The sequence below is a fragment of the Colius striatus genome, chromosome 13, assembly GCF_028858725.1.
Source record: "Colius striatus isolate bColStr4 chromosome 13, bColStr4.1.hap1, whole genome shotgun sequence".
Lineage (NCBI taxonomy): Eukaryota > Metazoa > Chordata > Aves > Coliiformes > Coliidae > Colius > Colius striatus.
The window spans coordinates 14128964-14150209 of record NC_084771.1 but is presented as its reverse complement, the minus strand read 5'-3'; the positions used below and the strand labels follow the sequence as shown (position 1 = coordinate 14150209).

General features: G+C 41.0%; 2 protein-coding genes and 1 non-coding gene across 7 annotated transcripts in view; all 3 read left to right on the top strand.

Annotated features, from left to right (window-relative positions):
- Positions 1–1077: 1077 nt before the first annotated feature.
- Positions 1078–16557, top strand: RBMX (RNA binding motif protein X-linked). 3 transcript variants are annotated; one of them, XM_062006697.1, is made up of 11 exons: positions 1078–1180; positions 2504–2630; positions 2816–2922; positions 8272–8443; positions 9540–9656; positions 10009–10123; positions 10224–10349; positions 10442–10530; positions 11038–12272; positions 13154–13237; positions 15547–16557. In XM_062006697.1, the coding sequence occupies exons 2-9, from the start codon at positions 2522–2524 to the stop codon at positions 11343–11345; spliced, it is 1143 nt and encodes a 380-aa protein (XP_061862681.1). In that variant the 5' UTR covers positions 1078–1180; positions 2504–2521; the 3' UTR covers positions 11346–12272; positions 13154–13237; positions 15547–16557. The 3 variants fall into 3 exon arrangements, with proteins under 3 accessions (XP_061862681.1, XP_061862679.1, XP_061862680.1); XM_062006695.1 differs by having other exon boundaries at positions 10427–10530; XM_062006696.1 differs by lacking the exon at positions 1078–1180 and adding an exon at positions 1278–1299 and having other exon boundaries at positions 10427–10530.
- On the top strand, positions 2674–2746 carry LOC133626659 (small nucleolar RNA SNORD61). The gene has a single exon (XR_009819710.1). It is a non-coding gene; the product is annotated as a small nucleolar RNA SNORD61 (small nucleolar RNA).
- A 2789-nt stretch (positions 16558–19346) lies between the features above and the next one.
- Positions 19347–21246, top strand: part of ARHGEF6 (Rac/Cdc42 guanine nucleotide exchange factor 6) — a 39164-nt gene continuing 37264 nt past the window's right edge. For all 3 annotated transcript variants that reach the window (XM_062006533.1, XM_062006534.1, XM_062006532.1), the window contains exons 1-2: positions 19347–19548; positions 20583–20666. In XM_062006533.1, coding sequence (XP_061862517.1) covers positions 19384–19548; positions 20583–20666 — 249 coding nt within the window. In that variant the 5' untranslated portion in view covers positions 19347–19383. The remainder of the gene's footprint in view (positions 19549–20582; positions 20667–21246) is intronic.

Below are 21246 nucleotides of genomic sequence, written 5' to 3'. Positions count from 1 at the left end.
GACAGGGCAGGCTGCTCTCCACTTGCCTGCTTGCTCCTGCCTGCAACTCTTACTGGGGAAAGCAGTGCCCTGTGATGTGCCATGCTGTGCCATTCTGTGTTATGTTGCAGTGCTGCCAGGAAAGCTGCCCAGAGGGAAAGGCCCTGGCGCTATTGACTGACAGCAGCTGAACATGAGCTTGCATGGCCAAGGCCAATGGCATCCTGGCTTGTATCAGCACTGGTGTGGCAGCAGGACCAGAGCAGTGATTGTCCCCTGTACTGGGCACTGGTGAGGCTGCAGCACAAGTCTGTAGTAAATAGCTGTCCTGTTTAAAAAAATCACACAGAGTACATGATCAGACAGTTTCCCTTTTTTTTTTTGGTCACATAGTTTTCAAGAAGGTAAGAGAAAAATCTATTTTTGTTTTTAAATTAAGGCAGTGTGACTCTGAGTGACTCTTAAGCAAGGTAATGAACACCAATTTAAATAAACTACAAATTCCAATGATGAGATCTTGCCATTTTTTTCAACGTACAAGCTTCATCTTTTCAGCCATCCAGTTTAGACAGAAAAAAAAAATTAAATGGCCACAATTGAACTTCTAGGTGTAATTAAAAAATGGAGTTAGTTGAACCAGTCCAAAACTCTGTCCTGTCAACGACGCATTTCACTTTAAAACACATTTATTTGAATTTACTGCAGGTCTCTGAGGACTGGGGAGGGATATACACACATATTAATTAGACTAAAACCGCCGTTACGACTGTGTTAGCTGCACGGGGCTCACCTCCCGCAGACACTTCCCCACAGTTAACCTGACTGAGCGTATGGCGGTTTTGTTTCTGAAGAGGTAACCCAATCGCATCTTTGTGTAGCCGGGTGAGGAGCGGGACGAGATGGACAGAGAAGCGCTGCCCGCGCTGTCTCGCCTTTCTGAGCCTGCAGCATCGAGTCGCGTACCTTGATGGTGGCCTCACGCCCCGTCTGCAGGCGGGCCGGGCCGTTGCAGACTCTCTGAGGAGCCCGGGCCGCACCGGCCCTAAGGAACCCCGGCGCCGCGGTGGGTTACGGCCTCCCCCTGCCGAGCTCGCCGCCGCGCTCATCCGGGGCTCCGGTCGGCTGCTGACGTCAGCGCTATAAAGACCAGGAGCGCCTTTGTTCGCCCTCATTGCGCAGTTGTAGGTTGGTCCGAGCGGAGGTGAGTGTGGCCGGGTGCGCCGAGCAGGCCCAGGAGGGCTGGGGAGGGGGAAAGCGGATCCCAGCGGGGCAGGAGCGGGCCGCAGAGGGGAGCGGCGCGGCAGAGGGCCCGGTCTATGGGTGAGGGAGCTGTGTTCTACACGGCCGCCGCCGGGGGCCCGAGGCGCGGCGGGGCCAGGCCTGCCTCCCTGTCCGTCTGGCCCGAGGGAGTGCGGGCAGCAGCGTGCTTGTGGGGAGATGGGAGAGGGGTCCCAACCGCGTGAGGCGATGTGGCCGCCATTTTAGGTTCAAGGGGTCCCGCCGCGTGGGCTGTGGCATCCCCGAGGAGGGCGAAGGAACAGCGGCAGGCGCGCCTAGAGGGCTGAGCGGATGGCTCAAAGCGGGCTTGGGCTGCTCGGTGGGGTTGTCGCTGAGGCCGTAATGTTGCTGAGAAGAAGAGTCCCTGCCCAAGGCGGCCGCCATTTTGTGGAGGTGCCTGGAGACTGCGGAGGGTCTGACGCCCCCTCCCCCTTTTCGTTCCCGCCATTGCCCGGCCCGGCGCGCGCCTTAGCGAGGTGGAGCGGGGGCTCCGCGGCCTCCCGCGCGGCTCGGCTCCCGCTCCCCGCAGCCGCCTGGTCCGTGCTCCCCGTGTGTGCTGGCGCGGGCTTTCCCGCCATGGGGCTGGAGGCGAGCGGGCAGCGCTTGTCCGCAGGCGCTTTGAGGTGTTACTTCGGCACTTTTTTTTTTAAGGCTCCCCCCCCGCCCCTCGTCTAAGCCGTGGCCACCCTGTGCAGAACTGCGGCGATGGGTGGTCTGGTGTCTGTTCAGCCTCAGACGTTGTGCAGGCCAGGACTTTGGCACAGTGTCTCTCAAAGTCATATTACTTTAAATAGCTTAAAGAACGAGCTTGGTTTGTACTATTGGCACAATATGACTTAAAAGTTTAATGTTTTGATATTTGGCATATTAAGTATGTTTCTTGAAACTTCAAGGACATATAGGGTTACCGTTGAGAGCCAAGGGACAGTAACCTTGGAAGACTTTCACGTTCATCAGTATACCAAATCTTGAAAGAATTCTTATCAGTGCTTTGTTCCACTCTTTAAAGTTAACTTTAACTAATTGAAATAGAATATATACCGTGAAAAAGTAACTGAAGTCATTAATGTAGTGGTTTTAATGTAAAATAATTTGTCATGTTCTTTTGCTTCTTTTTGATTGACCTCTTGCTGAAAAAAAATAGCTTTTACTTTTGAGGAAAGAACTAATTTATATTCCACGAGGCAGGGAAGAAGTCTGTGGAAGTCTTGATGTTTTGTTAGTAACAGCCATCTGCATTTACTAGGCCATTCACAGAGTCAAAATGGTTGAAGCGGATCGTCCTGGGAAACTGTTCATTGGGGGCCTGAACACAGAAACGAATGAAAAAGCCCTCGAGGCTGTATTCGGCAAATATGGACGCATAGTGGAAGGTAAAAAGAAAAACATCTGCTTTAAGTTACTAAAAAATAAAAAGCTGTGATGACTTTCTTTTTGTTGATCATCTGAAATGATGATTCTTTTATGTCCTCTAAGAAGTCCTGAGCTTAAAAGATTTAATAAAGGTTAAGTGTTGCTGCTAATTGCAGGAAAGGGTAATTTGACTTTATTTCTGCAGTCCTTTTGATGAAAGACCGTGAAACCAACAAGTCCAGAGGATTTGCGTTCGTCACATTTGAGAGTCCAGCAGATGCAAAAGATGCTGCCAGAGATATGAATGGAAAGGTAGGAATTAAGAGCAATTAGATGCTGCTGTTGCTACTGACCAGCAGTATTGATCTTTGGGGTAATAAAAATTGGGAAGAGAATGGGTTTAGAAGATTGTTGAGAAGTCCTAACTTTAAATTTGGCAAAATATCTGTTTCCTTAAAGCTGGAATCACTTTCTCCCGAGTAGAAAGTGGAGTCTGGCTGTCAGTCAGTTACACTTTCCTTTTTCATCTTTTAATGAATGATGGAGAGCTTGGCTCTTTATTCCTGTCTGCGTCCTATAATATTTTTATTTTATCATACTTGAATGCAGTGCTGTGCAAATTACACCCTAGGAAAGTGGCTTACCTGAAAACTATTAACGATAGTGTGCATAATGATAATGTGCATTCCCTGCTGTATTGGAGCATTGATGCCCTATTTGGTAATGTGTAGATAACCTCCTACGTTAACATGCCAAGTAAATCGATCATGCACGAGGAGCATCTTGCTAGCTAATGTGAGATAGCTTTGCCGTTAACCAACAAGTGGATTTGCTTGCCTAACAATGCAAGGGTATGACTTTAAGGGGAAATAAATACCTAATGCATATGTAGTATCTTTTAAGAAGACATTTTGAACAAATGTAAGGTAAATACCAGGGTGATTGGTCAAAGGATTGTAGACTACCTTGATCTGTCTGTTCTGGCATGTGTTTGAAAAGCTAGGTGCAAGTTTGCAACCTAGTGGTTGACAGCTGCTTACCTTCATTGAGGTTCTCTCTCTTCAGGCAATAAAAGCCATCTACTCAGTTAACTTGAATTTCAGACTCTGGCCTTCCACGCATAATCTGAACAGTGGTGTTAAGGTCATGCTGCATTGACTGCCTCCTCAGGAGCGTTTGAGATGCCATCCATGTAAGGTGAAGAAATCTCTACTGATTCCGATGTTAGTTAACACTTGGGATTTAGGTAGTGGTTTCTCTTGGTGGCATGAGATACTGAGGTAAAAGGAGAATGTCAGTCATTGCAGTCAGTAAGTAAAGCAGAATGGATATTTGTGCTTTGGGAATAAGAAAACGAGCTTGCTGTAGTGTTCATGGTGAGCACAAATCTTAAAGCTTGCTTTGGCTTGTGGCAAGCTTTTGGTACTTAGTGTCTGGGTGCTTCAGGCCAACCATGACAATTGATGTTACTTTCTTTGAAGACTTGCCTCCTTTTTAAACAAGTTAGTAGTTTTTATCAAGGCAGAGAGTTATCTAATTATCCTCAAAGGTTATCTTTTTATTGAGTTCATTTCTCTGTTACATAGTTTTCTACAGTCCTGAAGACTTGTTCACTGCAGTTCTTAAGCAGTGATTTCGTCTGAAGTAGTCATTAGACTGAACCTTCAAGTAAGGTAAATTCAAGCACCAGCAACTAATTATCAAGGCTGAAAGGTCAGGTGCTAATTCTAAGTGCTTGTGGAGTGCAGCTTTCAAGTGACAATCCCTCTGAGACTACTCACCAAGTGTTCTAAATCTTGAATGTTGTGGCATGTGTTTGTTGGGTCATGCTGGAAACTTTCAGAAAGTAAAGCTTAGTCAAGTGGCTAAATGAGACTGAATGATTGTGGCTGAAGGAATGTCTACATATTCTGGAATGCACCCTCCGCATCACTGTCAAGAAGTGCTACAGTGTACTGCCTTGTGGATCATCTTAAGGTTTCTGTCTGCAACACTGCAAATTCAAAACTACATGCATCTGCTTTAAAATTTGAACAACAAATAGTGTATGAAAAGAATATCATCACTTGGAATTTGGCTTAGAATGACTTTTTTAACAAACCTTCAGGTGCTGCTGTGTATAGTTCCAGTGTTGTACTGGTCTAGCTTGGTTCAACCATGGACATGAAAGACGTGGAGGATGTTCATGAGGTAGCCTTTCATCCTCTCCAGAAAGCCTTCTGGACAACTAAGTACTGTTTGTACCTCAAAAAGACTATTCTAGATCTGAGGAGGACTGCTGTTGAGGTGTGCTGTGGGAAGAGATCATTTTAAGAAGTCAGAACTTGATGCTTTTCTGTCCATATGGGGGTGATGTACTGGAGTGCTCATGAGAATTTCAGGCACTTAGGAAGAAGGAGCAGAAGTGCTGCACAGATGATACTTCAAGCAGGCTGTAGGGAGTTATTTGACTTGTCTGTCCAGGAGAAAGAAGTTCTGCATTGCCAGTGTATTGCTTATTCTGTCATTCTAAAGGAACTCAAAGTTGCAGACAGTAAAAGAGGCCAACTTTGGTTTTGCAAGTGATTTTTGCAAGTGACATTTGATTTTCTTGTTTTGCAAATACCCATGAAGAACTTGGATCTAGTGTTTTTCTCCTTTCTGGTTGGAGGGAACAAAGGGGATTAACTATATTTCATTCTAAAATGGGACAAGTATATACCAGTCTAAGCTTGCTTATCAGAAAATAACTTAAACCCTGCAGAAGGAGGTCAGGAGATAATGATTTTGGAGTGAGAGATTTTTCACTTAAGTGACTTTCTGTGCAGAATTGAATCAGTGCTAGCATGTCTGAGCAGCACAGAAGAAATGTTACAAGAACGTAGCAATTGCTGCTCTTCTTTAAGAAGCACTGTAATTCATGTTAGTCAAGTTTCCATCCTGATGTCATGAAGTGCACATACTTATCTGGACGCAAATGTGACTACTGCAAGTCTGCAATGTTCATTCTATGCAGTGTGCTGTTCCCGTGATCTTGTCATTTTAAGTCCTGAAGACAAACAAGATGGAGAATATGGCATTAGAGGAAACATCCAGGACAAGTCAAGGTCGGAATTCCAATGTAGATCTGCCAAGCCACCTTGTGTTAAGAGGTTGGAATCAAATACTTAATGAAAACAATAGTCTAAACCATACTGAGTGCTACAGAAGGTTGTCTTCCTCTAACCAGTGGAAAGCGTTTGCAGTTCTTTTGGTGAAGAAGCGATGCGATATGCAGAAGCTCAGCCTGATAAGAAATGATCTTTGACTATTGAATATATTGGTAAAGGAAGCCCACTTGATGTGCCATCAAGGAACATGCAGAAGTGGAGTCACTACAGCATTAACAGTAAAATGATCCATTGGAGGGGAAAGGCTTGTGCAGCATTAATTGCAGTTTCATGCAAGTTTCTACTGTAACAGTTTCTTTGGAATACTTGATTTCTGCCCTGCTGCCAAAACTTGCCAAATTTCATTGATCTTTTCTGTTGGAACGTAGAACACTTTTGCAGGACAGTTCTCTCATTGTGTATGACTAAAGTTCCAGGCTCACTTTACAAAGCTGTATAGATTACTCATTTCACATATGGGAGTTTTTATGATTGCCAATCTGTTATCCTAAAGTTACTCATATCTGAAATTGCTTTCTTTCTTTTTAATATCAAAGTGACTAATTCATGGTGCCCATATTATACACTCTAAATCAAGGTTATAAACACCAACCAATGAGTGTTTATGTTGCCAACTGGTGCTATGGGCTCACTGAAAAAAAATTCTGAGACGGCTTGTGTAAGCTTTATCTGTTCAGTGAGGTAAGACCTTTCTTCTTTGAGCTAAGAACCTATAAAATCAAGTCCCTGTGCCTTAAAATTTTAAAATTTGACTAATATCTTCTGGGTAGCAAAAAAAGGAAAATAATCTTGGACCTATGAAAGGTCCTTTTGGATCTTAGGCATAGCTTTTAAGATGCTTGTATAAAGCAATTTCAAAAGAAACCTATCTTTTGCCTTGATAAGATACAAGGCAAAGAAAATAGGAGGAGAAATGAGGAAAACTGTACCTCCTACATGGAAAAGGAAAGAACTTGGACCTAGTGTCCAGGTTTTTGGAATATATGCTAACAGCAGGTGTTTGATTTCCAGACTTTAAACAAGCTGAAAGAAATCCACCATGAAATTAAGGACAGCAGTGGTCATGACTGCAGAGCTTAAGGCTTCAAGCCCACTGTTCTGTTTTGGGAAGGATGATTGAGACAGATTAGTGATGATGGCAAAATAATATGATATAAACTTGAGAATTCCAGTGACCAGCAGTACTAAAGCTTGCTCCTGGAACGTTTCAGCTTATCTTTTTGAGGAACCTTCCATAATTGAAATGCCAAAGCCAAGACCAGTACGGTTTTGCTAGTATTTAATTGTTTTTCCTTGCAATGGATCAAGTTGAATCTCTGGATATACAGATAGGTTTTTCAAACTGTAACTACATACAGTGGCAAAATACTTGACCTACTAAAGTATTTTCTAAAGTAAATTACTTCAGAGAGGGATAAATTATAGTGGAGAGCAAAAAGATTCAGAACCTCAATAAAACACTTATTAGCAGTTCAGAGTAAGACATTGCTATCATTCGTATCTTGTTAATTTATTGCAGCAAAGAAGTGCAATAAACAACACTTCCTGCCTGCATAATTAATTACCATAGCAGAGTTAAGTAACTGCAAAAAAGGCACATAAACCACCATGTTTGCCAGGATAAATATGCAGTAACTGACCTTGAGCAGAGCTTGTGATCTTGGCTCTGCTGTAATTACTAAATGTATGGTGTCTGAAAGACTACAGAAACTGGATTAATTAGATTGACCTATTCAATGTGTCTTACCACCTGGTCCCATTTGAGGTAACACAGTTGGGTGAAGAGTTACTGTTATTGCACGTCTGTATTCCAGAAAAGGCTTCCACTTGGTTTAAAAACAACCAAACCCACAAAACCCCAAACCCACAAAAAACCCCAACCAACAAAGCACCTCCAGTCTGGAAAAGCAAGTAATTGAGTAAATTGTGACGGTCACCTTTTTGAAAAGCCAACTTGAAACAGTAGGAAAGAGGAGGGGTGAATTACTGTGCTCAGTCTGCTTTGTAGATGCTGAAATTACTCCTAAATACTTCAGTGATCACCGTTTTATCACAACATCAAGAAAATGTACTAAACGGCCTCCCCATTGCCAGAAATCCCAACTGAAGCTAAGATACCTTCAGCTTAATCCTGTAACTACTGGCGCAGTCCTAGTTTGGTACAAAAGCCCGTGGCAATTGAAAGTAAATTGGAGATCATAAATCGTGTTTCGTTTACAGAATAAATGACATGGGGCTGCCGTAATCATTGGACACTTGTGTTTTCACTGAAAGTCCTTTCTGATGCTGCTCTGTATTTTTTTTTTTTTCATCAATACCACAAGAATGAAGTACTTTAAAAATTAGGCCCAACGTGCTGCTGAGTACATGGGGACTAATACTGAAGACTCAAATCAGTTCTAGAGTTGCTCTAACTTTGTAAAATGGAAGCCCTGTAATAGTGAAGCAAGAGGGGCTTAATTTAAGAAATACAAACATGACTGAGCAGTAAGTAAAGCAGCTTCTTCTTTAGTCATTAGATGGGAAAGCAATTAAAGTGGAACAAGCAACCAAGCCATCCTTTGAAAGTGGTGGTAGGCGTGGGCCGCCACCCCCTCCACGAAGCAGAGGTCCTCCCAGGGGCCTCAGAGGTGGAAGAGGCGGAAGTGGCGCGAGAGGACCACCTTCAAGAGGGAGTCACTTGGGTATGTATTTACCTCTCATTATATACTTGGACAACATACAAGACAATCTCATTGGAAGATGACAATAATCCTACTGGGAAAAAAAAAGTCAAAACAGCTGAATAGTGCACTCCTTGTTCTTTATTAAAATGGTGAAATATGACCTCAGCAGTTTAGTCAAATTTTTGATTAGACAAGTGCACCTTAAGAAAAGGCTTTCAAATCTGAAGATTCCCTTCTACAACTAACACTCCACTTGACTTTTGGCTGTTGAAAGAAAAGCAAAACTCCTACCCTGCACGTGAGAAAGGAAGCTTTCTGGTATTCAAGTTGAAAATGCCATTCTCTTCCACCAGGGAAAGGGAACTGCCTTTCATTCTTGTTAGCAAGAGGTTTTAACTTAGTAAATTCTAGGACTGCTCCTTCCAGATCATAGTGGGAGTTAGAGAAGCTAAGCCTCGTTCTGTGTTAGAAAATAGTAGTGTGCTGAGTTGAAGCTTTCTGAAGTGTGAGGATAGTACATTACTTGATACTGGATATTCTTTGCATAACTTAAGTACATCTTAAGATAAAGACTTCAGTATCAAAACAAAACTGGTTTTAAAAAAAAAAAGCAGCACCTGAGATGTTACAGTGGAAGCTGTAATGCAGAAAAAAAAGTCCCTGGAAACAGTGACACCAACTCCTGCCTTGAAGAGTCTGTGTAGTAGGTTCTACAGACTCTGTAGTGCATCTGTTCTCTATATAGAATCTTCTGTAGTGCATCTTCCCAAGTGACTCTTGTCTTCTGAGAACAGTAACTTGTTGAGTATTTAAGCTGTGGCTGATACCAAGTATCAGCTCTGTTTCTCCCTTGTGTCACACTCTGTGGCTTTTGCTAAGTTCTTGACAGGAGTTCAAGCTGTGGAAAGTTTACTTGGTTGGCTCTCAGATCTGCCAGTAGCATCTAGTAGTAGCCAGAATACAAGAGAAGGCTTTGAGATGTAACTTTAGGGGTTTATTGTTGATTGCATAGTAGTATTAACAATGCCTAAGTTACTGTAGTTCAGGCTTTAGGGGCATACAGGTGAATATCGCAGAAATAACAAGTTGGTTCATGACTGACTTACCCTTCTAGGATCTTCTCGAGGGCCACTTCCCATGAAGAGAGGTCCACCTCCACGGAGTGGAGGTCCTCCACCTAAAAGATCTGCACCTTCAGGACCGGTGCGTAGCAGTAGTATGGGAGGAAGAGGTAAGGACTTCTCAATTAGACAGCTATGTAGCATGTTAGTCTTCATTCAGGAACCATTGCAAATCATTGCTTCTAACTGAAATCTACTGCAGGATAGGGTGTGGCTTTTCTAATTTGTCAGTTGTCTTCATACCAATGTAATTTTGTATCTGTTTAGGACAGTTTGGTGTGATTTGATTAGTTTGGTCTTTCTGAAGCCGCTTTAAAATTATGCAAGCATAACTGTGACATACTATCAATGTAATTTGCAGAGATACTTTTAAATAGCTATGAACAGTCTGCTAATACTTGCCTTGGAGTCTTGCGTGTAGTTACATGCTGATTAAGTTAAACTTGGACTATTTCTCTTAAGCTCCTGTGTCACGTGGAAGAGACAGTTACGGTGGTCCTCCCCGCAGAGAACCAATGCCGTCACGAAGAGATGTCTATATGTCTCCAAGAGATGATGGTTATAGCACTAAAGATGGGTGAGTTCTTTTACTAGTTCAGTTTGACTTCTTGTTCAGTCAAGGATTTTGATCCCTGATCTTTTGTTTTGGCTAACATCTCAATTCTTGCTCTTTGTAGCTATTCAAGCAGAGATTATCCCAGTTCCAGGGATACACGGGACTATGCGCCACCTCCACGAGACTACGCGTATCGTGACTATGGTCATTCCAGCTCACGTGATGAGTACCCCTCCAGGGGATATAGGTACCTACTGTTAGATTTTTCTCCTTGTCCTTCTAATCTTTTTGTGATCCTCACAAATTTGTACTAAGCCTTAGTAGCCTTTCCTCCTATAGTGATCGTGATGGATACGGTGGCGGACGTGACAGAGACTACTCAGATCATCCAAGTGGAGGCTCCTACAGAGATTCGTACGACAGTTATGGTAAGAATCCATTTTGAGGATCATGTAGTAATCTGTATGGGTGTCATCAAATCTGACTTGTACTAGGTTGCTCATGTTTTAGGGGGAAGTGGCACATGGGTTTTTTTTTCCCCTACAGTGAAAGTGCATTTGTTGGTTATCATTTGATCATCTTGTTAAATAAGCTATAAGCTAAAGAAGCAAAGTCTACAGTTGAGAATTGCAACTATCACTGGAAAATGTGGCTGAGTTCCTTCTCTAAAATAACAAGCTGTTCTGGAATACCCAGTAAAGAGCCTGCCTGAATAAGCACCGTCTTCATTCCTTCAGAGTCTTTAAATCCACTCACTGCCTGATATGCAATCCCCACTTTAAATACCATTAATGTGGCAGATTATATTAAGACCATCTCAATACATATAAAAGAGTAGCAGTAAACATTTAAATACAGCAATTCTGTAAATTCAGATTGAAATTGTTATATATAACTTATGGTGTTGCCATATTACCTGACCATTGACCCTGCAGGTAACTCACGTAGTGCTCCACCTGCACGAGGGCCCCCGCCATCTTATGGTGGAAGCAGTCGCTATGATGATTACGGCAGCACACGAGATGGATATGGAAGCCGAGAAAGTTACTCAAGCAGCAGAAGTGATGTCTACTCAAGTGGCCGTGATCGTGTTGGAAGACAAGACAGGGGTCTTCCCCCATCCATGGAAAGGGGCTATCCACCTCCTCGTGATTCTTACAGTAGTTCAAGCCGTGGAGCACCCAGAGGTGGTGGCCGTGGCGGAAGCAGATCTGATAGAGGTGGAGGCAGAAGCAGATACTAAAAAAACTCTTAAACTTTTGGACCAAGACACATTACTTCTCAAAAAACAAAAGAAAAAGTGGAAGTTGTTCTATCTTTACTACCAGAGGACTACTAAAAGGAAAAGTTGTTTTTACCTTTTTTTATTGTTGCCTGTTAAGTTTTCCCCTCCATGCTTTTGTGAGGAAAAGTTAAACCAATGTTTAATTTCATTTCAAAATTGTTAACATTTCTTTCAAAAAGCAGATGTTAAATGTATAGAACTTGAGCTGTGTACTAGTGTTGTAATTTTCAAAGTAAAGTTTCCCTGAAATGCCACACTTCCCATCTGATTTTCCTCATGAATGGAGCAAGCAGTCCTTAAGATCTTCCACACAACATCCAGCCATCTAACATGGAGATGGATTGTTCTACATGTTCAGCATCTCATTTTTAAGCAAAAGTATTACTTGTGATTTGGAGGGTGGTGGGGATATTCCACACAAAGTTCAGTTGTGCCTAGAATTTGAAGTCACAGTATTCCCAGTACAAAATGCCTTCAGAACCTTGTGTAAAGAGAAATAGAGGATATCATTCACTTAATCAAAAAAGCAAGTGGATAATACTATTTTCTGCCTTCCTACTGTTTCATGGGGAGTTTAAAAAGATCTCCCCTCCAAATAACTCATGTACATGTAAATCAGCTACAGAATACTGTAAAAATTAAAAAATGACCCACTTCATCAAAGAAGCTGCAAAACGATGCTTACTCATACTGTTTCAAATTTTTGCAACTCTGTAGTGTTTCACTTTTAAAGGAACATCTTTGATTCCAAAGGAGAAAATAAGATAAGCAAAGAAGTCTTTCTCTCCAACTTCTCAAAGGCTTATGGCTTCATAAAAACAAGTGAATCTTTCAGCATTCCACAGCTGATTTAAAGCATCAAATGCCTGTGAAACAGCAAAGATGGTAAGCAAAGCAAACTAGTTTTTCAGTCTAAGTCAAAATTGAGCCAAGTTGTCTTCCTCTAGTACAGTAAGACAAGCTGCACGTCATGGCAATGGAAGTGCTGTCTAGATTTAAAAAAAAAAAAAGAGGAAAACTTCAATGCATTAGGAGTCCTTCAAATTCAACTTTTCTTGGATAAAAAGCACTTATGGCTCCAATTTAATGACATAATGCAGCTCACTTTTAAAGTATTGCAAAGTAGGGTTGGGGGGGTATTTTGTGCCCAGTGTGTTTCAGTGAGGATGCTTAAAAGAGGCTGCATATGCTAGTTTTTTAGCAAAATTAAAGTGTTGTGAAATTAGGATTTTATTTTAGATTGATCAGCTTGACTAGGGAGAGTTAAAAGCAAGCCATTGCAAACTTGATGTTTAGTTGGATGCCTGACTGTTTAGTCTGACACTGCGTTACAGGGATATCTAGTACATGTGGCAGAACCTGTGGCAAGTTGTTATGACTTAAAGCCGTGAAGTTCAAAAGATGCTCTTGACTATAGTAGACATGAAGACCTCCAACTAAAAAAAACCAAACCACAAAACCAAAAGCTTTGTACTACTCTAATCCTCAGTAAATTTTGTCATTCAACTTATGGATTTAACATGGCAGTGCATCATTGAGAAGGAATGAGAATCCATAAGCCATGCAACTTTTCACTAAGCCATTCCAGTCCATTCCAAGCCAGTGAATCCTCCACCACTTTAAAGAGAAGTAGTAAAACTTGCGACAGAATAATCTGCAAACCCAAGCTTGTGACTTACCGAAATGGGGGGGGGGGGGGTGCTGTAGATTGGCTCATGCTGTAAAATGTATTTTCCTCAATTTTTTGTGTCTTCTCTTGATTGCAGGGTGATAACTTCTAGAACACTGAAGTTGTGCTGGTTCATATGGGTTGATGGCTGAGATGAGTGGTGCCTGTACCTATACATAAGGTGAATATTACATTAATGCAGCTAGAAGGAAGATTTTTTGTGTTTCTGCATTTATGCCTAAGTAGTATTTTCGACTTCCTGTTTTAGTTGTTGGGGAGGTTTAAGTGGGCTTCTTAAGCTTACAAAGTTTGGAATGTTAGAGATTTCTCATGTGCAGAAATGGGGTACAACTGAACATAAAATATGATTACAAACACAGTAAGTTACGGTGCAGAGAGTGCTTACCCAAGGAAACTCTCTAAGAATCGACAATAAAAGTCTGCACTGGAGTAATAAATGCCAGTACAGACATCTAATCAGTCTTGTTAAATACGCAGAACATAGAGTTTAATGATTATACTGTAGACAGTCTTCGATGATGAATTAATCTCTGCAGGAGCCCTTGGATTAAATTGAAAACTTCCACGCATTCCAGAATGGTTTAAAACTTTGTAGATCAACTGTATTCTGTGAATTTGAAACCAACTCTATTGAAATAATTTTTCAAGTAGATGTAGGAGCAATTCTCTTAGACTTTACACAGAAGAGTGACTTTCTTTTCTGTTTCTCTGATAACTCACTGAGGGAAAAAGAAAGTGGTAGTGATGCTAATAGAGCTTTTCAGAAAGCCTTTCTACTAAATTGTTACCAAAAAAACCCAAAAAGTAACTTTTTAATGCACACAACATCTGTTAAAATCTATAGTGAAGGCTAAGAAGGATGTGTACATTTTATGTAACTTTTCAATTAATCTTTGAAGTACTTGACTAAGCATAAGAACATATTTTACTCTTGGTTTCAAATACTGGTTTTGAGAACCAACTTTAAAGTGCTGAAAAGAAAAGCTAGTTGGTACAGTGATGTTCAGCTGGATTTCAAGGGAATTTCTTCATTGTATAAGGAAGGGTTTTGTTGCATAGTCTTGACTTTCATAGTCTTACTTGACGTAGTTTACTCTGTTTAGAGTCAGCAACAGCAGTGCCTTTGTCAGAACGTGCCAGTAACATTTTGTAAATAATCCTGATGATTTGTTGCTGTTACCTTGATCAAAAAGAAGAAAGAATGCTTTTATTTCACGTACTGGATTGTATTTCAGATCAAATACAGAATCATCATGAGTATCCTGTTCTGAGTGAAAGGAAGCATATAGTTAAATAAAATAAAGGCTGCTACCTGACCAACTTATTTTGTTTCTGTCAGTTGATAAAATTTCAACAAACAAAAAGTGTTACTTTGCTTATCTTTGTGATCCTCTTAAATATGACTGTTGAAATATTTAGGGTCAGAAATCCTACTAGAGGGGATACTGTCTCTTTGTAAAGATTAGATCACCTAACCTTTTTTTGTTCAAAAATCACTGACGGCAGTAGCGATGGCACCACAGTAGATTAGGGAGGTAGGTCTAGAATTAAGTTCTTTTCCCTTGCTTTCCCACCAACCTGCAAAACATCAACGGGAGTCAATTTTAAATGTACAGTTTGAGGCTGATCCAGATCATTAGTCCTCTGATGAAAGAGATGGAATACCATCTTTAATATGCAGCACCTTGGGTAACTTTAAAAGGCTTTGCTAAATCATTGTATACATTGTGTCAGAATGTTTTCAGCCTTTCTAAATGTATCTGCTTTGATTCTGTGTATTACCTGGGAAGCTGAAGGTTAATTACTCTTGGCATGTGAAAAAGTTTCTCTCTTTAGGGAAAAAAAAAGTATTTTTTTCCTCAATCTGTTTTGTCACTTAGTGGTGGTAGTGGGCTGTGTTGTAATGGATGAAGAGAGCATGCTTTCTCAGTTTTCTCTGCATCTCATAACATTTCCAAACTCGTAATAGGCTTGGTGCCAGTGTTAGTTTAGGGACCAGTATATAGAAGTTAACTCATGGCAGGAAAGGTACTGCTAACTTTGTAAACAGTAAGGTTGCAGTTCTACTAGTTCAGTAAGCTGTTCCACCTTGTCTTGATCACAAATTTTCATTTACTAACACATCATCATTTATAGGTTGGTATCAGTGTTTGTATACCAGTTTATTACAGGACTCCTTGAGTATCATGGTGGAGTCGTCAAGAGATAGTGGTAGGCAGAGGAATTGCAGAGGCCTTACTTAATACCTGCTCCAGAAACAATGTTGTAGGAGTGTGTTTTAATGCAAATAATCCTCAGATCGCTTTGAGTATTGTACTTACCTGTTGATGGGTTTTTTAGTTTGGAGACAAATTACTATAATCCAGATGTATGCATTCTCTTTATAAAACCAATGAACTGGAACATGAGTTAGAGGTTTTTTGTCTTTTGATTTCTGAGAGAGTACTAACTTGTGTTTCCTCTTTTCAGTTACAGTGACTACAAGACAGCAGTGCAGCAGTGGATATGCGTTGGGAAAATGAAGGATAACAACCTGACTGATGGAGCTTGGCTTTTGAGTGTGGGGTTACCATCATTTGTTTTAGAGAGTTGTGTTATTGTTCAGGAGTTGCCTTTGAAAGTAGCACTACCAATCTCTTGGATATGAAGAAAATTCTCAGATGGAAGTCAACTACTCTATATCATAGCAAATGTCTTCCAGGAGTGAGCCTTTTTTTTTTGGTCAGTATACGTGCATCAGCAGGTTTTGCAGCAGAAAAGTACTCTGGGGCTGCCCTTTATGTAAGGTACTTTCTGTATGCTGAAAAAAAGGGAGCAAGTTACATAAATGTGAGTTTTAGTCCTCTAAAATACAGAGCACTAAATTGTTAGAAATTTATCTTGGGTCTTCCCCGAGAAACGATAAAGTTTTACTGTAGTCTTACATGAACAGTTTTATAATTGTCCAGAAGGAAGTGTTGGTGTACTGAGATGGTATTACGGGTAAATCTCCAGAATAATTAGTGTTTCTGTATGTGTTAGCTTCCTGCAAAACTCCAGACATCACTATCACTGCAAGAGCAATACGATGCTTCCCTCAGAAGTTTGCCTTGGTTTTGATGTATTTTTATTCTACATATATGCTGATGTGCCAGTCCATATGAAAAGGAATCCTTAGGCACCAGTATTTCTTGTAGAAAACTAACTTTAGATTGACTGCAGTACTTAAACAGTCATGGCTAATAAAGTTCATCCTGACTTCTGTGGTAGACATAAACCGATCTCATTTAAAGAACTAACATTCAGTTTATAATGAGTAGCTAAAGGAGAGAAAAAGCATGCTTGACTAGGGATTTAAAACTATTTTTGGTGTTGGGGGTAAGAGTATCACTTCAAACTTCAGTTATGGGCTGCAGGTTGTATGAGTAAGTCTGCCTGCATGTAGCAGATGGGTAGAATTGCAGTATTTCCCAGCGCTAATAAATGTACCTTTAAACAAAAGCATTATGGATGGGTTTCTTTTTTTAAAATGAAATAAATACCTGTTCCTTAGTGACACTTGTGTGGTGGAAGAGATGAGAAGTATGACACAGTGATGGAGGCTTACTGTTCTGAAGTCTCAGAGGGTGTGTCTTCTGCAAGAACAATAAGCTATAATATTAGAAGAGTCCATTTTCAGCAGCAGCTGGTGGTCTGGGTCCTGCTGTTCAGGCTGAATCAGATCATTCTAACTAAAATGTAATGCCAAAAACACATGGATACCTGCCTAAACTGCTAAATAATGAGAAGGTACCACCAGTGTAAACAGGCCACATGCTGACTCAAACTTCACAGGAAGCCACTAGTGTAAGGCAGAAGAATGCTCCAATGTTCGTTCTTTCTGTTGGGTGTTTTCTCTCTATGCTGGAAAAAAAATACACAGGTTTACATAAAAGGGAGTGGCTTTGAGGAAAATCAGTGTAGAATGTTTCCTGAACACCTCCATTGTTCTGACTGGCTCCTCATGCTGATACTGGTGTACATTCCATCAGAGCCCTTTGATAAATGGATACAGATAATCCTCCCTCTCCCTTTTATTTTTTAAATGATACTGTGCTATATAGTCTATAAATCAGGCTACAATAAGTGTATTTGTAACTAGGGTTGGAGGTTGACCCTGCAAGAGATAATTAACAATTCATTTGATTTGTCCCTGTAAGTTGAAGTCTTTTAACAGACCAGACTGGAACTGCTCCTTGTTTGGTGGCTCTGCCTCCGTACCCTGTGTTTGCCACACAATTAATTTGAGTGGAGAGGTGAGCAAAGAACCTGGAATATTAGTAGATGGGTCCTTTCTGAAAGATACTAGGTTGGCCTTGGGTAGCTAATCAGAAAAGGCCTTACAGTTTCTGGTTTTCTGAGTATGCATGTATTTCCAGGTCTTTCAAGCAGTTGGTAAGTGTTAAAGAGGTAGGAAATACTTGCATTTAATTGCAGTTGCAACCATCTCTGGGTGCAACAGTTGCATGTGAAATAGACCAAACCTGCCTGTCTACCCAAAAAGGTTTGCTGTAGTGGAAGGAGTGGGTGAAGTACACATCTGCATTCAGGTTTGTAATGCTGAGTTTAATAAAGCAGGTGTGCATTTTCCCTGTGTTGAAGTGCTTCTCTTGCTCTTTACATCAGACACTGGAATTTTCTGATAGATGCCTGCAGTGAATGGCTTCCACACACAGATGATTGTCCCCAGGAGATGGATGAGCATCAGCACTTGTCTTCCTGCTACAGATGGGAGAAAAGAACAAGCTACAGGAGTGGAGACTGCAAGTGCTTCTACAAAACAGTAGTGCTCATGAGAACTGGAAAAAGAAAAAAACCCATGTTATTGTAATTAGTCATAAATTTGAAATCTTTAGCATGCATATGGGTAGTTGTAGATGTACTTGACCAGATGGCAGGAAGTTTTGTGACGTAGCTTCAGCCAGCTTTGTCATTCACACTGACTGCAGCTATGTGTTACGAGTGTTAACCCACGACAGGGAACTGGAACTCGTTCCCATCTCCTCAGCAAGGTCAAAAGTCTGTCTAACTCTAAAATGGCAATTCTGATTTCTTAAATGATCTTTACATATGTCCCATTTCCTGTCATAAGACCTGGAAAGTGAAGACACACAATGATACCAATGTTTTGAACATAATTTAGCTGTTCTGTTTCTCTAAATTACTAGCCTAGGCAGTTTGGGAGTGCTGATGTCTTCAAACAGTTGCTTCGATTAACAAGGTTAGGAATTGGCACAGAATGTTGTCACCAAGAAGTTCTCGTCTGGGATAATTTGTTCCCGTTGCATTGCTTCAATCCATGATGCTCCAACTTCTTTGGCATCAAGAACAGAGAATTGCTTCACTTGCCATCTGTTCTGACAAAAGGAAAGCTTTAAAAATGTCAAGGTGACTGGACTTTCTGAAATTGACAGAGTCAAGAGGGATGGTTCACGTCCCAGACCTGAGTGAAAAAAATGATCCTGCTCCGTATAGTGGATCTCTGAGAGCTGGTGGCAAAGGGATGTTTTAATAGCGCAAGGCAAGAGTTGGGAATTCTGGCCTTTGGTTGACTTAAATTCACCAACTTTGTGTTACTCAGATGTTTCTTTTGAGATGTCATCTTCTAAGAGACTGGTTTGGATTATATGTGCACTTCTCATATAAAATTGTTTAAAACACGATTTTTTTCTATGTAAGGTGCATCATCATATTTCCTTTTCAAAAATGAGACCTTGAAAAGAGAAAACTCTTAAAAAAGGCAGTTCTAATAACTAGCTTTGACGTAGAAGGCTAATTATTTTGGTTTTTACTTCAAGTTATGGTCGTGTTTCCCCCAAGTCATTTTCAGTGTGAAGTTCAATTTTAATGCTACAGATACCTCATTTAAGACAATTGTACATTCGCTTCTTTGGGCATCAGCCACCAGTTAGGATTGAGTTTACCAGATGATAGGATGCCAGCTGCCACAAGGTGGAAGTCACTAGGTAAGATCCTGGTGGAAAAAACCCACCTAAAACTCTTTTTGATAATGTTGGAAATGTGTAATTAAAGATCAGCTTTCACTGACCAAAGTAGGATGCTAGAAACTACTTTGTAAAAAAGAAGAAATAACCTCACATTGGACTACTGGTACTTCTGGTTCTTAAGATTCGGTGACTTTTTGTGCTGAGCAGGGGGAAAAAAAAAAGTAGTTTCACACTTGAGCTCTGCAAGCAGCAGCAGCAGAGGCAGGAAGATGTAATCACGGATGTGGGTTCCAGTAAGCTGCTGCACAGAAGAACCGCGCTGGCGGCAGAACCCTCCGTCATGAATCCAGAAGAACAAATTGTAACGTGGCTTATTTCATTAGGGGTTTTAAATTCCCCGAAGAAAATCGTAGATGATCCAGAGGAGTTCCTGAAAGCTTCGCTGAAAGATGGAACCGTGCTTTGTAAACTCATGAATCGCCTTCTTCCAGGATCTGCAGAAAAGGTAACTCTGGGATGTGTTTTGCTAGCCCACATCTGAGCAGGAAAAGACTGCCCTGGGCATTTTGAGGCATGGTTTTCTTGGGTAACATGAGCAAGAATCATCAGAGAGAGAAAAATGTTTTCCATTTCAGTTACTAATTGAGGGCAAAATATGATAGTAGCTTTAGTTCTTCGCTTTTTGTCTCTAAAGTCCAGAAAAGACCTCAAAAGGTTGCAATTGGCTGAGTTCTGCATGTTCATTCAGCGGCAGGAAATACCAGGCCTACCAGAGATTAAAATATCTTGGGTTTGAATAGAAGGTTATGCAGTTTGTCTGTATTTACGTAAATACCATCAATTACAACTCTAAGTATATTCACTCTTTCAGAACTCTTACTGTAAAGTACTTTGCTAGTCAGGAACTAACACTAGAGAAGCAGATCAGGTTAGGAATAATTAAGAGACCTTACATCTGTGCTGTTTTGCACCATCCCAAGGCCAGCAAATCCATTGGTACTGAAGCCAGTTAAGCCACGTGAGTAGCTCCTGTAAACAGTTTTGCAAGGTGTATATTCAGACAGTCCAAAAATGGGGCAAGTAACTGCAGGAGAAAAAAACGGAAGGAGTCCAGTGAGAGATACAAAATGGCAACAGCGAAGAGAAGCTGTTTCATTTAAAACCAAAACCAGGTTCTCTACCCTGTAAAACAGGAGCCTTTATTTCTTAAGCAAAAATCAGTTTTGCTAGCTCCTTATCTTTTGCTTCAGTGCCTTGGTTGGGCAGTGTGTTCCTAAAGGTCACTGCTTTCCCACTGTCACTTCGGGCGCTGGCATCTGTTGACATTCAGAACAAGATGCCGGCCGTTTCAGTGTGTGCATCACTTCCTCCAGTGGCTCTTTCTTCCTGCTTTGACAGCTTGCCTGCCACCCCCACCCACCCCCAGACGAAGCTTTCCTAATTCAGTATAAAACCCACATGTCAATATTCATGCAGGCCTTCTGAATAGAGGCTATACAGAAGGTAACACAATGATCTCAGTGGATTTTCTTTCTTTAGTATTGCCTGGAGCCTAAGAATGAAGCTGATTGCATCAGTAATATTCAAGAGTTCTTGAAAGGCTGCGTGCTCCTTAAAGTGGAGGTAAGGCAACTTGGATCCTTTCTTTTATTGTCGTAACTTGCTTGTTTTATCAGCCTTCAGAAAGGATGCCAGATACCAGAGGGATGCAGTCAGTAGTCATTCCTCATCTTATGTATATAAATTGGAGCATGGATAATTTAATTCTCTGGAGAATTTGGAAACAGACTGTATTGACTGTAAGCTTTACAGATTCCTTTGAGACAAATCTAAATGGGCAGGTAGAAGTCTGTGCAGTGCTAACAGGAGATCTGTCTAAACAGAAATAAGCAGCGTGGACCTTTTTACTTTTTTTCATTATTAGAAGGGATTGCAAGCTTCATCCTCACTTTAATAGGAAGGTGAAATATTCTTAATACTGCAGTGTTTTTCATCCCCATGCAACTGCTGCGTGGGGTTCTGCCAAACACATAACATTAAATTGATGCTTACACATAAAAATAATTCTAATGAAGATAAATGACACCTTTCCAGTGGCATTTCCTCATCCTATCTATGTGCTGATTCTTATGCTTCACCATAGCCCATATTTGCAAGATCAGAGTCTGAATCACTTAAGAATTCAGCTAATTTTGACATCAGA